General features: G+C 45.0%; 1 protein-coding gene across 2 annotated transcripts in view; it reads right to left on the bottom strand.

Annotated features, from left to right (window-relative positions):
* Positions 1-690: 690 nt before the first annotated feature.
* The window catches only part of MTF1 (metal regulatory transcription factor 1), a 41,622-nt gene continuing 23,828 nt past the window's right edge, over positions 691-18,484 (bottom strand). For both annotated transcript variants that reach the window (XM_073665875.1, XM_073665874.1), the window contains exon 10: positions 691-1,456. In XM_073665875.1, the coding sequence (XP_073521976.1) occupies positions 1,074-1,456 (383 nt within the window). In that variant the 3' untranslated portion in view covers positions 691-1,073. The remainder of the gene's footprint in view (positions 1,457-18,484) is intronic.

Below are 18,484 nucleotides of genomic sequence, written 5' to 3' on the forward strand. Positions count from 1 at the left end.
AATTATCATTTTTTAGTACTTTTTCTTGTTAAAGAGTATATCACCAATCTGTTGCTACCCTTTTTATTTAAGAAAATGATGGGCAGCTCCAGATTTGGTGATTTTGGCTTTTAACATCTATAAAAAAAAAATGCTGGCAAGTGTCCCTAATGGTCCGCGAAAGGACCGGGTTGTGGGATCCCGCCATGCAGACGAGATCCGACAGCCCCCCTCGGAGTGAATACGTGATATCTAGCTCTTTGCACTAGCCCAGAGCTGCTGCATCATTTGCTAAACGTTCACCCATTGGTAACATCTTTAGAGTGGTTACTGATCAGAAAGCGCTCAGTAAAGGATGTAGGAGAGCTAGTTTAGTTGATATAATATGCCCGATCTCGCATTTTCACTTGAAGGGCATCTCCCAGGTCTGTAATAGTTATCACAGGCTAATCCTAGAGGTGGGTTAAGTGTCTTATCGCAGAGCGCTTAGTAGTGGAAGCATTTGATTGTGATCCTATGATGTTGTGGTGAACCCTCGGCTTGGCTGGCATGTATTTTCCAGAATCATACTTTCAATTTCCTATAGTTGGGTATTTAGAATATTAAATGCCAAAAGATGAGAAGGACAACGTAGGGCAATTCCACAAATGCAACATGAACCCAGGTAAGTTTCCAGCATCTTCTGATGAAATGATGCAAATAAAGCCAATGTTAAAATGCTGTCTCTTTTATATATCTGGCCCATTGTAAAATGTCTAGTAACAACATCTCATAAAACATGAACTCCAGTGACTTACCTATGTCTTAAAATATATATATATATTTTCCCCTGAAATTACACAAAGTGACGTATAGTGCAATAAAGCAATGGGTTACCGTGGACCCGGCTGACAACCCTCATCAGCGCCACAAGGTAAAGCTGCAACTTTCCTTCCATCGTGGGCTTCTATACAATAAGACGACTCTCCTTATCTACCAAAAATTAAAATGTAGAGTCGCCAGTTGTGTTATGTAGCCAGAGACAGATGCTGAGTGTTGGAAGTAAGAAGACTACAAAAATATCCAAAATAACAGTCCATTGGCTGATTTCCAGTCTATTTAGAAAAACCGCTAAGGCTGATGTCATCCCCTTGCAGTAAGGCTTCCACAGGGACCAGAGAGGAGGGATTCTCCGGACTCTGGAGGGACAGGAAGTCCGAGATGTCTATAGAAGAAGGTGTCCATGGCTGAGAGTCTGTAGAGTTCAATAAATATCCACTGCTTCCTTCACAGGGCGATGGTGGAAGGGGTACAGCGTCCGGAGGGGGTGGCTCAGCTGCTGGTTTGGGCTCAGAGTTCGATTCTGATGTGGAACATCTTTTGCGCTTTACAGCGGTCTCTTTAACAGCGTCTCTGCAGGCACACTGACACTGACAGGACTCTTCTTGTTTGATGATGATAACAGGAAGGCTCAAACCAATCTGCTGTATGGTATTAACTGAAAAAGAAGACCAAAATTAGAATCCAGAACTAGAGTGGATATGTAGTGTAGTTGGCACTAATGTAAGAAATCTATAATAAAATGGCACAGTTGCTGGCATTGAGTATCTTTAACACCTCTGAACCTTATCTGTCTAAACACAACTATGGCCAATTTGTTCTTGAGCAAAAAGTATAACAATCTGAGAGAAGAGGTTAAAGGGAACCTGTCACCAGGTTTCTCCTATAGAAACTAAATCCACCACCTAGAAGTCTTCCTAAACAGCACTCCAATTTGACGGATGTGACTGACATCTCCTAGGTCATCCAGTCTGTTGCATCTGTACAGCATTTGTCCTCTACAGTGAAGGCGCTAGAGTCGCACAGGCTCTGTGGATGACGTAGGACACGTCTACCACATCAATCAATGTAGGAGGACTGGGGCGGCACCAAGCTCAGACCAGCTACACCCATCGGACCGGACAGCGCTGATCACAATATGGAGCGGGAAGATTCCAAAATTTATTTTCTTAGATACGTGGGTCAGCCGGGCTCTTATTAAGGCTGCGTGCCCACGTTGCGTATTACAAGCGTATATGCTGCGGAATTTCCGCAGCGTAAACGCTTGTAAAACGCATGTATATCCGCACCCCATTGTTCCCAATGGCATTCCGCAATGTCAATGCCCATGCTGCGGATTTTTCCGCAGCGTATATGCTGCGGTCAAAAATCCGCAGCATGTTCATTAATTTTGCGGAAGCGCAGCGGAATCAATGTGCGGATGGTACCCAAGTCTGGATGAGAGGAGACTCTCATCCAGACCTGGGTACCAAAGAACCTGTAAAAAAAAGAAAAAATAAAGTTTATACTTATCTTCTGATGTCTTCACGGTGTTTTCCCGCCGTCGCGCTGTTGTGTGAAGGACCTGCCACGTCATTGAGTCATGTGACCCATCACATGACTCAATGACGTCACCGCAGGTCCTGCACACAACAGCGTGAGCCGCTCAAAACTCCGGACAGGGCAGAGAATGCATCGGAAGGTGAGTATAAACTTTATTTTTTTATTTTTTACCATTCTGATTCTTTTTTTTTTAAACTATTACTTGGTCACACTATATAAATCCATGCCGGTTGCATGGATTTATACAGTGTGAACAAGTTGTCAAGCACTTATCCAAGTGATGCTAAAATCACTTGGAGAAGTGCTTGATAACCCACATGCGGAAATGCATGCAAAGACGCTGCAAAGACGCCTCACAAACGCTTCTACCTGGCGGGAAAACCGCATGTAAAATCCGCATGCGATTTTCCCGCCAGGGAGAAGCGTAAAAAATATGCTTCAGTTCCGCAATGTGGGTACATAGCCTTACAGGTAAGTGGAGTGTTGTTTAAGAGTGGATTTAGTTTATGTAAGGAAAACCTGATGACAGGTTCCTTTTCAGGGTATGTGCACAGAGCGTCTTTAAGAAGCCAACAGAGCTGCCGAGTTTTCCAAGGTGAAAACGCTTACGGAAAATGCTGGCAGTCGTTTTCCTGAAATGTCTTCGCCTGCATCTTTGCAGTCATTTCTTGTATCAGCTGCGCCACTGGCATCTTTGCTCTATAATTTCAAGTATATACAGTGGTATGAAGAATGAACATGTTACTTCTTTTATCCGCTTCAAGATTTCCAAACCCTGAAGCAGTTAAAAGAAGTAACAAAAAACTTGTGAACAGCAATATCTTTCTGATGGATTCATGAAAGATAAGTCATGTCTAACCAACATGTTGGGTTTCTATGAGGAGGTAAGTGCAAATCTGGATGTTGGTAATGCGGCTGATGTGATTTATCTGGACTTTGCAAAGGCATTTGACACTGTACCACATAACAAATGAAAGAGAAAAGGAAAATCCACCGGCACATCCAACAGGAAATAATTAAAAATTATTCTTTATTGAAGAAAAAACTAAAACATGCTAAAATGAAACCTCAGAAACCTGACGCGTTTCTGGTGTATACAACACCCTTATTCATAGGACGACTGAGGCAACATGTAACAGACCAGACTTTATACCAAACTTGCAATAAATGAGAAAAAACAATAGGTGGAGCTCAAATCAATGCTGCAGAGGAAGTTGCAAACAATACAGGTGACGAGCATAAGATAATAATGGAAGCCGCCATTCAGCAGTCAGTGTCACACAGGATGAAATCAGATAGGCAGCCAGTAACACAAAGAATGGAATCAGGTGCAAAAATCGACAAACGGCATTACACAGCCTAGCAGTCAGTGTCTCAACATCACTATTAAACAAGCAGTACCAAAGAAAATAAATAAATAAATTTGAATTCTAACAACTGCAATGTTCGGTTCACATGTAGTCATCTAACTACTAATACTCCTTTTTTGGATATTATGTTACAAGGCAACCTTACCACCAACAGAGTAGATTCATCTGTATATAGGAAAGACACTGCTATCCCTAAGGGGGAATTTATTAGAGCTAGAAGGATTAGTTCAAGCAAAGAGGTTTTTGTTGAGGAAAGTAAAACTATCAAGAACAGGCTGAAAGATAGGGAATATAAAAGGTCCAGAGTGAATCAAGCATTTGAGAAAGTGCATAATATCTCACGTGATAATTTCTTATATGGTACAGGGAAAACACCAAAATCGGCTTCTCCCCCCACCATTATTTTTTCCACTGCCTTCAGCAACCAGTTTCATACTATTAAGGGCATTATCCAGAAATATTTACCAGTGGTAAATCAAGACAACCGCCTCCGTACAATCCTAGATGGTGGTTGTCAGGTGGTAGCTAAAAGAGGCAGATCACTTGGTGACATGCTATCACCCAGCCTGACACGCAATGTAAAATAGTGTTCAGAGAGCATGCTCGACACTGCTCGGTACTCTCCCGAGCATCACGCTACTCGGGATGTTCGGCGAGCACCGAGCATTTCCGGGTTACTCAGGTGGGAGCTCGGGTCCCCTCCCTGCATGTTTGGTGGTCTTTACAGAGCCAATGACCATGCAGGGATTGCCAGCCAGTCACTGTAATGCCGCAGCCATGTTGGTTGCAGGCATTACAGTGATTGGCTGGCCGCACAGCGTCACCTTGAGTATTTAAAACCGGGCGGCGCCATCTTGGACACAGTCGCTCTGGATCAGGCAGTGTAGGGAGAGTGCTGCTGAGCTAGGGAGAGATTTACACTGCGAAATAGGTAGTGTAGGGTGTCTAAAGCCTGCCAAATCAAACAAACAGTCCTTCTCAGGACTAATATCCATCCCAGATATCAGGCAGGCACGCTGTACAGGAGACACAGTGGTTATACCAGCAAACACTGCATTACAGTCCTGTGTGCTGCTGCTGCTCAAATTGCTAGACTTAGCCCCAGGTCTCAGGGGCCAGGAAAAATCCTTTTTTTTCTCCATCTAAACCCACCCCTCCCCCCCCTCAGTCAGACTGTACAAATACCCGTCTTATTAACCTTTTGGTATCCCCCCCCCCCCCCCAAAAAAAAAAAAAAAATTGAGTGTGTCTGTGAGTGTTCAGACACAAATATATCTTTTTAAAAGAGTCTGGTTTCGGCCAGATAACTAGAACTGTGGTTTTCCTCTTCCACGGTTCAAATCTCCTTTTTATTACCCTTTCGCGATAGTGCGAGTGTAAGCTATTTTACTTCATTTACAATGGGCAAGTTGCGTGGCAAGGGACGTGGGAACTGGACGTTCTTGTGATGGTGCGAGTAGAGGACGGGGCCGTTGCCAAGGTGAAAATGTGCCACAACCAACAGCCACATCTTCTCGCTCCCAGTTCTTGACCGAATTACTAGGGAAGCACACAACAACACCACTATTGCGAACTGATCAGTCTGAACAGGTTATTAATTGTATAGCAGATAATACTTCCAGTCACCTGGGCACCACCACCTCCGGTCTGTCTTCCACACGGTCAAGTCTTAGTAGCCGTGAGTCTCGACCGCATACTCCTCCTCACCCTGATGCTCCTTCCTCCCACCATGCCGAGTGTCGTCAGACAGCAACTGATCCCACAGTTGGACACTCTGAAGAGCTGTTCACTGGTCCATTTCTAGATTTGGGCCCCTCGCCTGCTCCACTTGAAATGGTGGAAGAGGAGATCCCATGTAGCGATGGCCAAATATTTGAACAGCCACGGTCACAGGAAGGCGATGCTGGCAATTTGTCACAAGAGGTGGACGATGACGAGACACAATTGCCACGAAGTGAGGAGGAGGACCGTGGTGCGGAAGTGGAAGAGGAGGAGGTGGTGGATGATCTAGTAACTGACCCAACGTGGCAGGAAGACACGCAGAGCGAGGCCAGCAGCACACAGGGGGAGGGAGGCAGAGTACCCCAACAGGCAGGAAGAAGCAGTGTGGTGGCCGCAGACAGAAGGCGGGCAACCGTTTCCCGTAACACCAACACGAGGGACGCTGCCAGTACAACCGGTAGGTCTTCCAGAGTCTGGAATTTTTTTAAAAACTCTGCTGATAACCCCAAAAAGGCCATTTGTACCACCAGCCAGGCCAGGATCAGCAGGGGTGACAAAACTACCAGCCTGACCACCACCAGCATGATCAGGCACATGGCAGCAAAGCACCCGACTTTGTGGGGCGAACCCCAGTATCCACGACCAGTGTCAGTGGGTGTCAACACTGCTTCTTCCGCTGTTGTGCGTGTAAGAGAACCTTCTGTTGTGCGTGCAAAGCAATCCCCTGTCCATACTGCATGCAAAGATGCCCCCTCCTCTCAGTCTTCACTTGTTATGGCAGTTTCTCAAGAAACAGCATCAACGTCCACGTCCCACCGCAGCGTTTAATTGTCCATATCCCAGAGCTTTGAACAAAAGTGCAAATTCGCAGCCAACGCCCCACAGGCCACAGTCCTAAATTCGCACATTTCACGACTGCTTGAGTTGGAAATGCTGCCTTTTAGGCTGGTGGAGACGGAATCCTTCCGCAACCTTATGGCTGTGGCCGTCCCTCGGTACTCGGTCCCCAGCCGACACTATTTTGCCCGGTGTGCCATCCCCGCACTACACAAGCACGTGTCCCAAAACATCTGCCGTGCCCTCAACAACGCAGTTACTGGGAGAGTCCACCTGACAACGGACACGTGGACAAGTGCTTGTGGCCAGGGACGGTACATCTCCCTGACGGCACACTGGGTAAACATAGTGGAACCCGGGACCCAGTCAGACCTTGGGACGGAACACATGCTCCCCACACCGAGGATTGCGGGCCCTTTGTCAGTCAGAGTTGCCCCCACAGTGTACAGCTCCTGCACATCATCCTCCTCCTCCTCAGATATCACCACATCAGTTACAAGCTGGAAGCACTGCAGTACTGCCTCAGCCAAGCAGCAACAGGCTGTGCTGAAACTCATAAGCTTAGGTGAGAAACCTCACACTGCTTGTGAGTTGTGGACAGCTGTGAAAGAGCAGGCAGATCTGTGGCTGAGACCGCTGAACCTACATCCAGGCATGGTCGTGTGTGACAATGGCCGTAACCTGGTAGCGGCTCTGAGGTGAGGTGAGATCACACACGTAACATGCCTGGCTCATGTGCTTAACCTCGTGGTTCAGCTGTTTCTTAAATCGTACCCCGAGTTGCCAGATCTGCTCGTCAAAGTACGCCGCCTGTCAGCTCATTTTCGGAAGTCGGCTACAGCTTCCGCCGCCCATGCTGTGTTGCAGCAGCGTTTGCAGCTTCCAGCACACCGACTGGTGTGTGATGTCCCCACACGTTGGAACTCTACCCTCCACATGTTGCAAAGGATTTGTGAGCAGAAGAGAGCAGTTGTGGAGTACCAGCTGCAACAAGGCCGTCGATATTCAGGTCAGACTCCACACATAAGACCTCAGGAGTGGACCTGGATGTCCGACATATGTACCATCCTGACAAACTTTGAGGAGTCCACCAAGATGGTGAGTGGCGATGACGCCATCATTAGCGTCAGCATACCACTTGTCTGTCTTTTGCAACGCTCTCTGCAGAGAATTAAAGAGGAGGCATTGCAGCCAGAGTATGATGAGATGGATCAAGAAGCCGTAGCGGGCGATTACACACAGCCCAGCCTCATCTCATCCCAAGGTGCATTGGGGGACAATGAGGGAGAGGAGGAGGAGGAACAGGAGCTGGTATCATGCGCTGTAGACGGTAGTATCTGTACAACTGTCATACCGTCGGTTCAGCGTGGGTGGCCTGAGGACAGGGGGGAGGAGGAGGAGAGCATGGTCAGTCGTCATCTTGGTGAAGACATGGAAGTCTTGCCCGTTACCAGTCTGGCACGCATGGCTGACTTTATGTTACGCTGCCTTAACGGTGACCCTCGCATTGTCAAAATGTTGGGTGACAGTCATTACTGGTTGGTGACACTTTTAGACCCCCGCTACAAGGAGAACTTTCACTCTCTTATTCCTGAGGTGGAAAGGTCTACAAAAATGGGGCAGTACCAGTAGGCCCTTGCTGCAGAAGTGTTAAAAAAAATTCCCATCTGAACACGCTAGCGGCCGAGGTCACAGTTCGTTGACCAACCAAGGCGTACAGGCAAGAGAGACGCAACTCCAATCCAGCAGAGGCAGGAGAACACTGTCAACATTCTGGGACAGTTTTCTGAGACCCGCCCAGCTTACAGGCCCTGAGGCGTTGGGTACTCTCACAAGGAGTGGAAAGTTTCAAAAGATGGTGAGGGAGTAGCTTGCCGACCGTACCAGCGTCCTCCGTGATTCCTCTGTGCCTTTTAATTATTGGGTATCCAAGCTGGACACTTGGAATGAACTCGCTCTGTAAGCCTTGGAGGTCCTGGCCTGCCCTGCCGCTAGCGTGTTATCGGAGCGTGTTTTTAGTGCCGCTGGGGAAATTATAACTGATAAGCGCACTCGCCTGTCAACTGACAATGCTGACAAGCTGACCCTTATCAAAATGAACAAGGGCTGGATTGGGCCAGACTTCTCATCACCACCAAATGACAGCAGAGTAACAAAGCTAAATCCACTGTGTTATTTCGGGAGGTGTGTTCCCATGCACCGCTTCACACCCACACATGGGTATACGCTTCCTCATTTCGGCTGTTTTTTGCTCTTCTCCTTATCCTCAGCCTCCACCACCACTATACCACCAGGGTGTCCGTGGTCCATGTTGCCAGCATTGCAAGTTCCTACGTCCTAATTTTTGGCAGCTTTTGCTTGGAAGGCATAGGCAAAAGACTATGGGAGACCCACTCCCCAATAATGGGAATGTTTTTAATATGCTGTACTGCATGGCTCTTGTAAGGGGCATTAAAATAGTCTTGTTAAGCTACTGTGACTTCCACGTCTCTTCCAAGGGGCATTGATATTGTCTTATTAAGCTACTGTGACCTCCCCGTCTCTTCCAAGGGGCATTGATATTGTCTTTTTATTCCACTGCGACCTCCACCACTCTTCCAAGGGGCATTGATATCGTCTTTTTATTCCACTGGGACCTCCACGTCTCTTCCAAAGGGCATTGCATTTCCTCCTAATTTTAGTCAACTTTTGCTTTTAAATGCATAGACGAACACTAATGGGTAGAAGGTTTTTAGTACGCTGTAATCCACGTCTGTTTCAAGGGGCATTGCATTTCCTCATAATTTTTGGAAAGCCTTCCATTCACTGCTTAGGCCAACAGTGTACAGGAGACCCAGTTGCTATAAATGGAAAAAATGGTTTACTTAAGGCCCTCTGACCTCCATGTCACTTCCATGGGGTATTGGAGTGCCTCGAAATTTTGGGTAGGCATTGCACTCACTGTATGCCCTATAACTGTGTAACCGAACCGCTCCTTTTGGTACAGAAACATCCTACAAGACATGTGTGGTTGACTGGCCTGATATTGATGTGAATGGTCCCTGTTCCTCCTGCTCTTTCTCCTTTGCCACCACCTCATCCATCATTCATCACCTGAAGCTTTGTTTTAACGGGAGTCATAGAACTGGGATAGTAGCAGGAAAACATGCAGCAATCCTCGGAGGAGCTAGGATATGCGCCAAAACGCTGACCACCTCAGGCCTAGCCGCTACTACATACATGCGCTTGCATTCCAAGGAACAGAAAGCTAAGGAGATGGATGGCCTCATGATCATGAATAATTTACTCGTTGTGTAGGAGGCCGACCACTGCTGTTGTCTACCTTCTGAACTTTGTGTTGAAGCCTGATTGACCCAGGACCCGCAATCCTCTATGTCTGGAGGACGTGTTGCATCGCAGTGTCCAACTGTGTCCCGGCTTCCACAATATTAACCCAGTGTGAAGGCATCAGTGAGATGGACCATCCCTGGCCACATTCACTTGTCCACGTGTTTGTGGTTAGGCTGTCCTTCCCACTAAATGCACTGGGGAGGGCACAGGTAATGTTTTGGTATGCGCGCTTGTGTATAAGGCGCACCAGGACAAATAGGGGCGGCTGGGGACTGTGTGTGGGCACCCGGCCGAGGGGCGGCTGGGGACTGAGTATGGATACCAGGTCGCCGACGCAGCCATGACGTGGTGGCCAGATTCCGCCTCCACATGCCTAAAAGGCCCAATTTCAAGTGCAAGCAAGCAGTATGGTATTGCAGCCTGGGGGTGGGTGGATGGCAGGCTGCATACTTGCGCTTGCATTGCAAGGAATGAGGGAGGTACAATTGAACACTGCCCTGGGACAAGGACTTGAATGGGGATAGTTGCAAGTCTGCAATGACAGGTGCAGGGCGGGAGGCATCTTTGCATGTGCCATGAACAGGGGGTTGGCGTGCACACACTACAGTGGAATAGGCTGTCCTTCCCACTAAATGCACTGGGGAGGGCACAGGTAATGTTTTTGTATGCGCGCCTGTGTATAATGTGCACTGGGACAAATAGGGGCGGCTGGAGACAGAGTATGGACACCCGGCCGCCGGGCGGCTGGGGACTGAGTATAGAGACCTCGCCGCTGACGCAGCTATGAGGTAGTGGCCAGCTTCGGCCTCCTCCAAACTAAAAGGCCCCATTTCAAGTGCAAGCTAGCAGTATAGTATTGCAGCCTGCGGGTGGGTGGTTGGCTGCATATTTGCGCTTGCATTGCAAGGAATGGAGGAGGTACAATTGAACACTGCCCTGGAACAAGGACTTGCACGGGGATAGTTGCAAGTCTGCATCTTCTGATGCGGCAAGGATCACTTCTGATGGGCACACTTTTAGGCAGTGACCTGGGGGTCAGAAATGCTTCCTGGGGCGATGCCCATGCTGTCCCCATGTCATTTGAGCACTGTCACTATCGTTTTGGGCACTTTTTAGGCTTTCTACAGACTGCCGGGGGTGCCGCTGCAAAAATGCTGGGGTCTCCCATAGACTAACATTGGGCTCATTGCTCGGGTCGAGCACCCGAGTATCATGGTGAGCTCGGCCCGAGCTTCGAGCACCCGAGCATTTTAGTGCTCGCTCAACACTAATAGCTGAGCATATTGGTAATATCAGCAGTGGTAACTCTGGTTATACTGGGGCAGCTAAACATTTTAGCACATTACATAGAGGAGACCTTTTATTTATTTATTTTTTCTTTGGTACTGCTTGTTTAATAGTGATGTTGAGACACTGACTGCTAGGCTGTGTAATGCCGTTTGTCGATTTTTGCACCTGATTCCATTCTTTGTGTTACTGGCTGCCTATCTGATTTCATCCTGTGTGACACTGACTGCTGAATGGCGGCTTCCATTATTATCTTATGCTCGTCACCTGTATTGTTTGCAACTTCCTCTGCAGCATTGATTTGAGCTCCACCTATTGTTTTTTCTCATTTATTGCAAGTTTGGTATAAAGTCTGGTCTGTTACATGTTGCCTCAGTCGTCCTATGAATAAGGGTGTTGTATACACCAGAAACGCGTCAGGTTTCTGCGGTTTCATTTTAGTATGTTTTCGTTTTTTCTTCAATCCTCCCTTCTACGCTGTACCACATAACAGCCTTATACTGAAGCTACAGAAGCAAGGACTTGGGGGAACTATATGCAGATGGGTAAGGAATTGTCTAAATGATAGGAAACAAAGTTGTGCCGCAGAGATCTGTACTAGGACCAATTCTTTTTAACCTTTTTATTAATCCCTTCACCCCAGGGCCATTTTCCGTTTTTTTTCCTCCCCTTCTTCCCAGAGCCATAACTTTTTTATTTTTCCGTCAATATGGCCATGTGAGGGCTTTTTTTTTTGCGGGACGAGTTGTACTTTTGAACGACACCATTGGCTTTACCATATCTTGTACTGGAAAACGAGAAAAAAAATCAAAAGTGCAGTGAAATTGCAAGAAAAAGTGCAATTCCACAGTTTTTTTTTTTTTTTTTTACCATGTTCACTAAATGCTAAAACGGACATGCCATTATGATTCTCCAGGTCATTATGAGGTTCTAGATATCAAACATGTATAGGTTCTTTTTTAATTTAAGTCGTAAAAAAAAAAAAAATGAAAGTTTGTTTAAAAAAAAAAAAATCATTTTCCGAGAACAGTAGCGTCTCCATTTTTCGGGATCTGGGGTTGGGTGAGGGTTTATATTTTGAACGCTGAGCTGACGTTTTTATGGATACCATTTTGGGGTAGATACAATGTTTTGATTGCATTTTATTGCAATGTTGCAGCGACCAAAAAAACGTAATTCAGGCGTTTTGACTTTTTTCCTCGTTACGCCGTTTATCGATCGTATTATTTTTTTATGTTGATAGATCGGGCGATTCTGAAAGCGGCGAAACCAAATATGTGTATATTTGTTTTCTATGGTTTTATTTTGAATGGGGAGTAAGGAAGGTTGATTTAAACTTTTATATTTTATTTTTTTTTTTAAAAAAAACTTTTTTCTTCTTTTCTTTTTTTTACTTGCTTCAATAGTTTCCACGGCTGTTAGGGGCACATTACAGCTGTACAGATCAGCAGCCATGTGCCCAGAAATGTGCGGGCACATTCGCAGGAGCCCGCACCAAAAGGGGAGACTCGCCATGTGTCGTACATGTACGGTGCATGTCGTGAAGGGGTTAAGAGAGACAAATGTAGAGTAATGCACCTAAAAAGGAATAATCCTATTGCTGCATATACATTAAATGGGAGTATACTCGGGACTTCAGAACAGGAGAAGAACTTGGGTATTCTGGTTACAAGTAAGCTGAGCAGCAGTACTCAATGTCAAGCAGCAGACGCAAAAGCAAACAACATTTTAGGATGTATAAGAAGAGAAATAAAATCCAGCGATCCGGACGTACTATTGCCCCTTTATAAATCACTGGTGAGGCCACATCTGGAATATGGGATTCAGTTTTGGGCTCCATATTTTTTAAGAGTCAGTTCCAAGGCGGGAAACTAGATTATTACAAGGGATGGAAGCTCTCTCATATGATGAGAGGTTGGAAAGTTGGGCTTGTTTAGCTTAGAGGAGATCTCACTTATATGTATAAATCCATGTGTTCAGTACAAAGGACTAACACGTGACTTATTCCTTCCAAAGACCATACTAAGGACCAGGGGTCACTCATTACGGGTGGAAGAAAGGCGATTCCGGCAGCTAAATCGGAAAGGGTTCTTTACAGTCAGAGCAGTCAGAGTGTGGAATGCTCTACTACAAGAGGTAGTAATGGCTGACATTATAACAGCTTTCAAAAAGGGGCTGGATGATTTACTCAATACACATAACATTGTGAGTATAGTTAAATTAGTGACAAAATGTATAATTGATGGAGAAAGGTTGAACTTGATGGACCTAGGTCTTTTTCCAACCTATGTAACTATGTAATTTGTGGGGCTTTTCAGGTGCTTTTTCAGGCGGATTCCAGGCACAATCCACGTGAAAAAGATGCTCACATGCCCTAAGGAGTAGCTGTCTTAGGACTTGATCACACTCCAGTAACTTTCATCCAAATGAGTCCAAATGCTTGATTCACACTTTTGCTGCATTAAGATTTTTAGCAAACTATTGAAAAGTTTATATAGACATTTTTTGTATGCAGTGGGGGAATGTGGGAGGGAGGAGAGGGGAGAGGGATGAAAATATTCTTGGTATGGCATTTTTTTTCTTGCATTTTCCCCCTTAAAGATTTTCTATAGATCTTAAAGCTTGCCAGAAGTAAATAAAACAAGATAAAAAAGTCTCTAAATATCTTACGAAAAATACGTATTTTTTTTTTAAACTGAAAGTGGCCTGGCTCATTTGAGAATGTGGATCAATAGTAACTATCTTTCAGACATTATTACCCAGCTGAAATTTTGGTAAGCATAGAAATGCTGCTTATTCCTGCAGTAGTAATCAGATTTTTCTGACAACACTAGATAGAGAAGCTCTTTAACCCATTTATAACCCAAGGCTGTTTGCACGTTAATGACCAGGCCAATTTTTACAATTCTGACCACTGTCACTTTATGAGGTAATTACTCTGGAACGCTTCAACGGATCCCCCTGATTCGGAGAATGTTTTTTCGTGACATATTGTACTTCATGATTGTGGTAAAATTTCTTCGATATCACTTGCGTTTATTTGTGAAAAAAACGGAAATTTGGCAAAAATGTAGAAAATTTTGCAATTTTCAAAATTTTCATTTTTATGCCCTTAAAGAGATATGTCACACAAAATAGTTAATAAATAACATTTCCCATATGTCTACTTTACATCAGCACAATTTTGGAACCAAAATTTTTTTTTATTGGGGAGCTATAAGAGTTAAAAGTTGACCAGCGATTTCTCATTTTTCCAACAAAATTTACAAAACAATTTTTTTAGGGACCACATCACATTTGAAGTCACTTTGAGGGGTCTTTATGACAGAAAATACCCAAAAGTGACACCATTCTAAAAACTGCACAACTCAAGGTGCTCAAAACCACATTCAAGAACTTTATTAACCCTTCAGGTGCTTCACAGGAATTTTTGGAATGTGGAAGAAAAAAATGAACATTTAACTTTTTTCACAAAAATGTTACTTTAGACCCAATTTTTTTTTATTTTCGCAGGGGTAACAGGAAAAAATGGACCCCAAAATTTGTTGTGCAATTTCTCCTGAGTAAGCAGATACCCCAAATGTGAGGAAAAACCACTGTTTGGGCGCACGGCAGGGTTTGGAAGGGAAGGAGCGCCATTTGACTTTTTGAATGTAAAATTTGCTTGAATATTTAGCGGACGCCATGTTGCATTAGGGGAGCCCCTGATGTGCCTAAACAGTGGAAACCCCCCACAAGTGACACCATTTTGGAAACTAGACCCCTCAGGGAACTTATCTAGATGTGTGGTGAGCACCTTGAACCCCCAGGTGCTTCACAGAAGTTTATAACAATGAGCCGTAAAAATAAAATTTTCACATTTTTCCCACAAAAATGTTTTTCAGCCCCCACTTTTGCATTTTCATAAGGGTAACAGGAGAAATTGCACCATTCAGTTTGTTGTGCAATTTCTCATGAGTTAGCAGATACCCCATCTGTGGGGGAAAACCACTGTTTGGGTGCGCGGCAGGGTTCGGAAGGGAAGGAGCGCCATTTGACTTTTTGATTGTAAAATTTGCTTGAATAATTAGCGGATGTGCCCCTGATGTGCCTAAACAGTGGAAACCCCCCACAAGTGACACCATTTTGGAAACTAGACCCCTCAGGGAACTTACCTAGATGTGTGGTGAGCACCTTGAACCCCCAAGTCCTTTACAGAAGTTTATAACATGGAGCCATGAAAATAAAAAAATCAAACTTTTTCCACAAAAATGTTTTTTAGCCCCAATTTTTTTCTTTTCACAAGGGTAAGAGGAGAAAATGGACCCCAAAAACTTTTGTGCAATTTCTCCTGAGTACGCCAATACCCCATATGTGGGGAAAATACAGTGTTTGGGCGCACGGCAGAGTTCAGAAGGGAAGGAGCACTGTGTGACTTTTTGAACGCAAAATCGGCTGGAATCGAGAGCGGACGCCATGTCGCGTTTGGAGAGCCCCTGATGTGCCTAAATAGTGGAAACACCCCCCCACAAGTGACCCCATTTTGGAAACTACACCCCTCAAGGATTTTATCAAGGGGTATAGTGAACATTTTGAACCCAGAGGTACGACACAGAATTTGATGACATTAGGTCATCATATTGAATAAGTTGTCATTAGTCTTGAGCGCAAGTGCTCGCTACTTGAGTTTGCATCAGGTACTCAGGTATGCATCATGTATCACCGGTGCTCAAGTGAAATGCTCGAGTCCCCGCCCGCATGTTTCACGGTTATTAGACACCCCAAAAAAAAATCACGCGAAGCATATGGGGCGGAGACTCGAGCACCCGCGATTCTCAATGCATACCTGAGCACCCGATGCAAACTCAAGTAGCGAGAACTTGCGTTCAACGCTAGTTGCCATATCGTCATTTTTTTTTTTTTTTTTTTTTACTTTTGGAAAAAAAAAACAACCCTAACCCCAACCCCAGCGTTTATTTTTTACGCCGTTCCTAGTGCGGTATAAGTGATTAGACGACTTTAGTCTTCGGGTCGGTGCGACTACAGAGATACCAGAATCATATCGGGTTTTTATGATTGACAGCTGTCACACACTAAAAGACACATATTTTGTAAAATCTAGTTTTTGCATCGCCATATTTTGAGAGCTATAATTTTTCCATATTTTGGCCGACAGAGTCATGTCACAGCTTGTTTTTTGCGGGATGAGTTGACGTTTTTATTGGTGCCATTTTCAGGCATGTGACATTTTTTGATCGCTTTCTATTCCAGGCAGAATAAACAAAAAACAACAATTCAGGAATTGTTTTTTTTAAAATTTTTTTATTCTACTCCGCGTGTGGTAAAATTGATAAGGTAGCTTTATTCTTCGGGTCAGTACGTTTACAGCGGTACCACATTTATATTGTTTTTCTATGTTTTGGCGCTTTTTCACAATAAAAGCTATTTTATAGAAAAAATAATTTATTCTGAGAGCTATAACTTTTTGATTTTTCGGATGATGGAGCTGTATGGCGGCTTGTTTTTTGCAGGACAAGATGACGTTTTCAGCGGTACCATTTTTATTTATATTCGTCTTTTTGATCGCGTGCTATTCCATTTTTTGTTTGGCGGTATGATGATAAAGCATTGTCTTCTGCTTCGTTTTTTTTTTTTTTTTTTTTTACCGTGTTCACTGAAGGGGTTAACTAGTGGGACAATTTTATAGGTCAGGTCGTTCCGGACGCGGCAATACCAAATATGTGTACTTTTATTGTTTTTTTTTCATAATAATATTTATTGATTGGTACATTATATTTTTATTTTTGGTGGATTATTTTTTTTTTAAATATTTTTACAATTTTTCTTTACATTTTTTTTTTCACTTTCTGAGAGTTTTTTTTTACTTTTTCACTTTGTCCCACTCTGGGACTTTCACTTTTTTTTATTCTGATCGCCTGCATAGCATAGGGATGGAGCACCATCCCTGTGCTATGCAGGCAGTCAGCGCTGCACAGTGAGAAGATTGTTTGGTCATGCACTGCGCATGACCAAAAAATCTTCCTGCTGTCTGGTGACCCGGATGTTGTCATGACGACATCGGGCCGTCATGGCAACACCCAGGAAGCCGCGGCAGACAGCGCTGGAGGCCGGAAGAGGAGGTGAGTATTGCGATCACCTCCCATTAGCCACCGCAATGCTGCGATCGACTTCGATCGCAGCATTGCCGGGGTTAATGTGCCGGGAGCGGTGCGGGACCGCTCCCTGCACATAGTACCGGGTGTCAGCTGTGACAATCAGCTGACACCCGGCGGCGATCGCGCCCGCACAGCCTGTGTGCACGCGCGATTGCTATGACGTACTAATACGGGTCAGGCTCTTAAGTCCCAGGGCACAGACGCGTGTTAGTACGTCATGGGCTTTAAAGGGGTTAAATATACCTGGTGGGGAAATCATGCTGCCGAAAGAAAGAACAACATAAAACAGTCAGGCTCCCTTGTTACAAATGGCTAAGCTTTCCCTAAAATGTACTTTAAAAATGAGCCAGGAACTGAGAGAAGCATAATGGGGGCGAAAATACATAACAATCACGACGAGTCAATGCGGATCCTCCTTATTCCTCGCTAGTTTTCTAACTATGGGGCAGATTAATTAAAACAAAGCTTTTAGACAATATAAACTTAGACTAGACAGTCTTAAAATGTGACTAATTTAGGACAGTGGCTCCTGCTGGATGATAAATTGCTGCCGCTTTACACTGCTTTTTCATAAGACAGTTTTTGTGGCGCATTCAGGGTACAATCGGTGTGTAATGAGGGAGCCCATCACAGGTTCACACAGCCAGCGGTTCAGGCAGCTTCTCTGTAATGCAGGGGTCTCAAACTCGGCTGGGTATATGGGCCGCACATGGAAAAAATTTGAATTTGGGGGGCCGCATTCTTTGTTCAATGTGACATTTTTAGTGATACCATTTTTTTTTGTATACACCTTTTGAACATTTTTTCCGTGTTTATTTTTTTATAGCTTGGGTCGTTATGGATGTGGCGATAATAAACGTGCACTTTTTTGTGTTTACTTTAGTTTACATATAAAACAGCATTTTTAGTGCCCAATATTTTTTCAGGCTTTATTTTTATTTTTTTGATTTTTACAATTTTGTTTCCCCCAATTGGCCACATACAGTAATATTGTCTTACAATTAGCATCATATAGTAATAATGGCAAACATCTTGTAGTAATGTTCCCCATCCAAGTCCCCATCCTGTGGCTATGTGCCTCATCCAGGTCCCCATCTTGTGGCTATGTGCCCCATCCAGGTCCCCATCTTGTGGCTATGTGCCCCATCCAGGTCCCCATCTTGTGGCTATGTGCCCCATCCAGGTCCCCATCCTGTGGCTATGTGCCCCATCCAGGTCCCCATCCTGTGGCTATGTGCCCCATCCAGGTCCCCATCCTGTGGCTATGTGCCCCATCCAGGTCCCCATCCTGTGGCTATGTGCCCCATCCAGGTCCCCATCCTGTGGCTATGTGCCCCATCCAGGTCCCCATCCTGTGGCTATGTGCCCCATCCAGGTCCCCATCCTGTGGCTATGTGCCCCATCCAGGTCCCCATCTTGTGGCTATGTGCCCCATCCAGGTCC

Source organism: Phyllobates terribilis, unplaced genomic scaffold (genome assembly GCF_046119375.1).
Source record: "Phyllobates terribilis strain yellow unplaced genomic scaffold, ASM4611937v1 Scaffold_2__4_contigs__length_985480577, whole genome shotgun sequence".
NCBI classification, from domain to species: Eukaryota; Metazoa; Chordata; class Amphibia; order Anura; family Dendrobatidae; genus Phyllobates; species Phyllobates terribilis.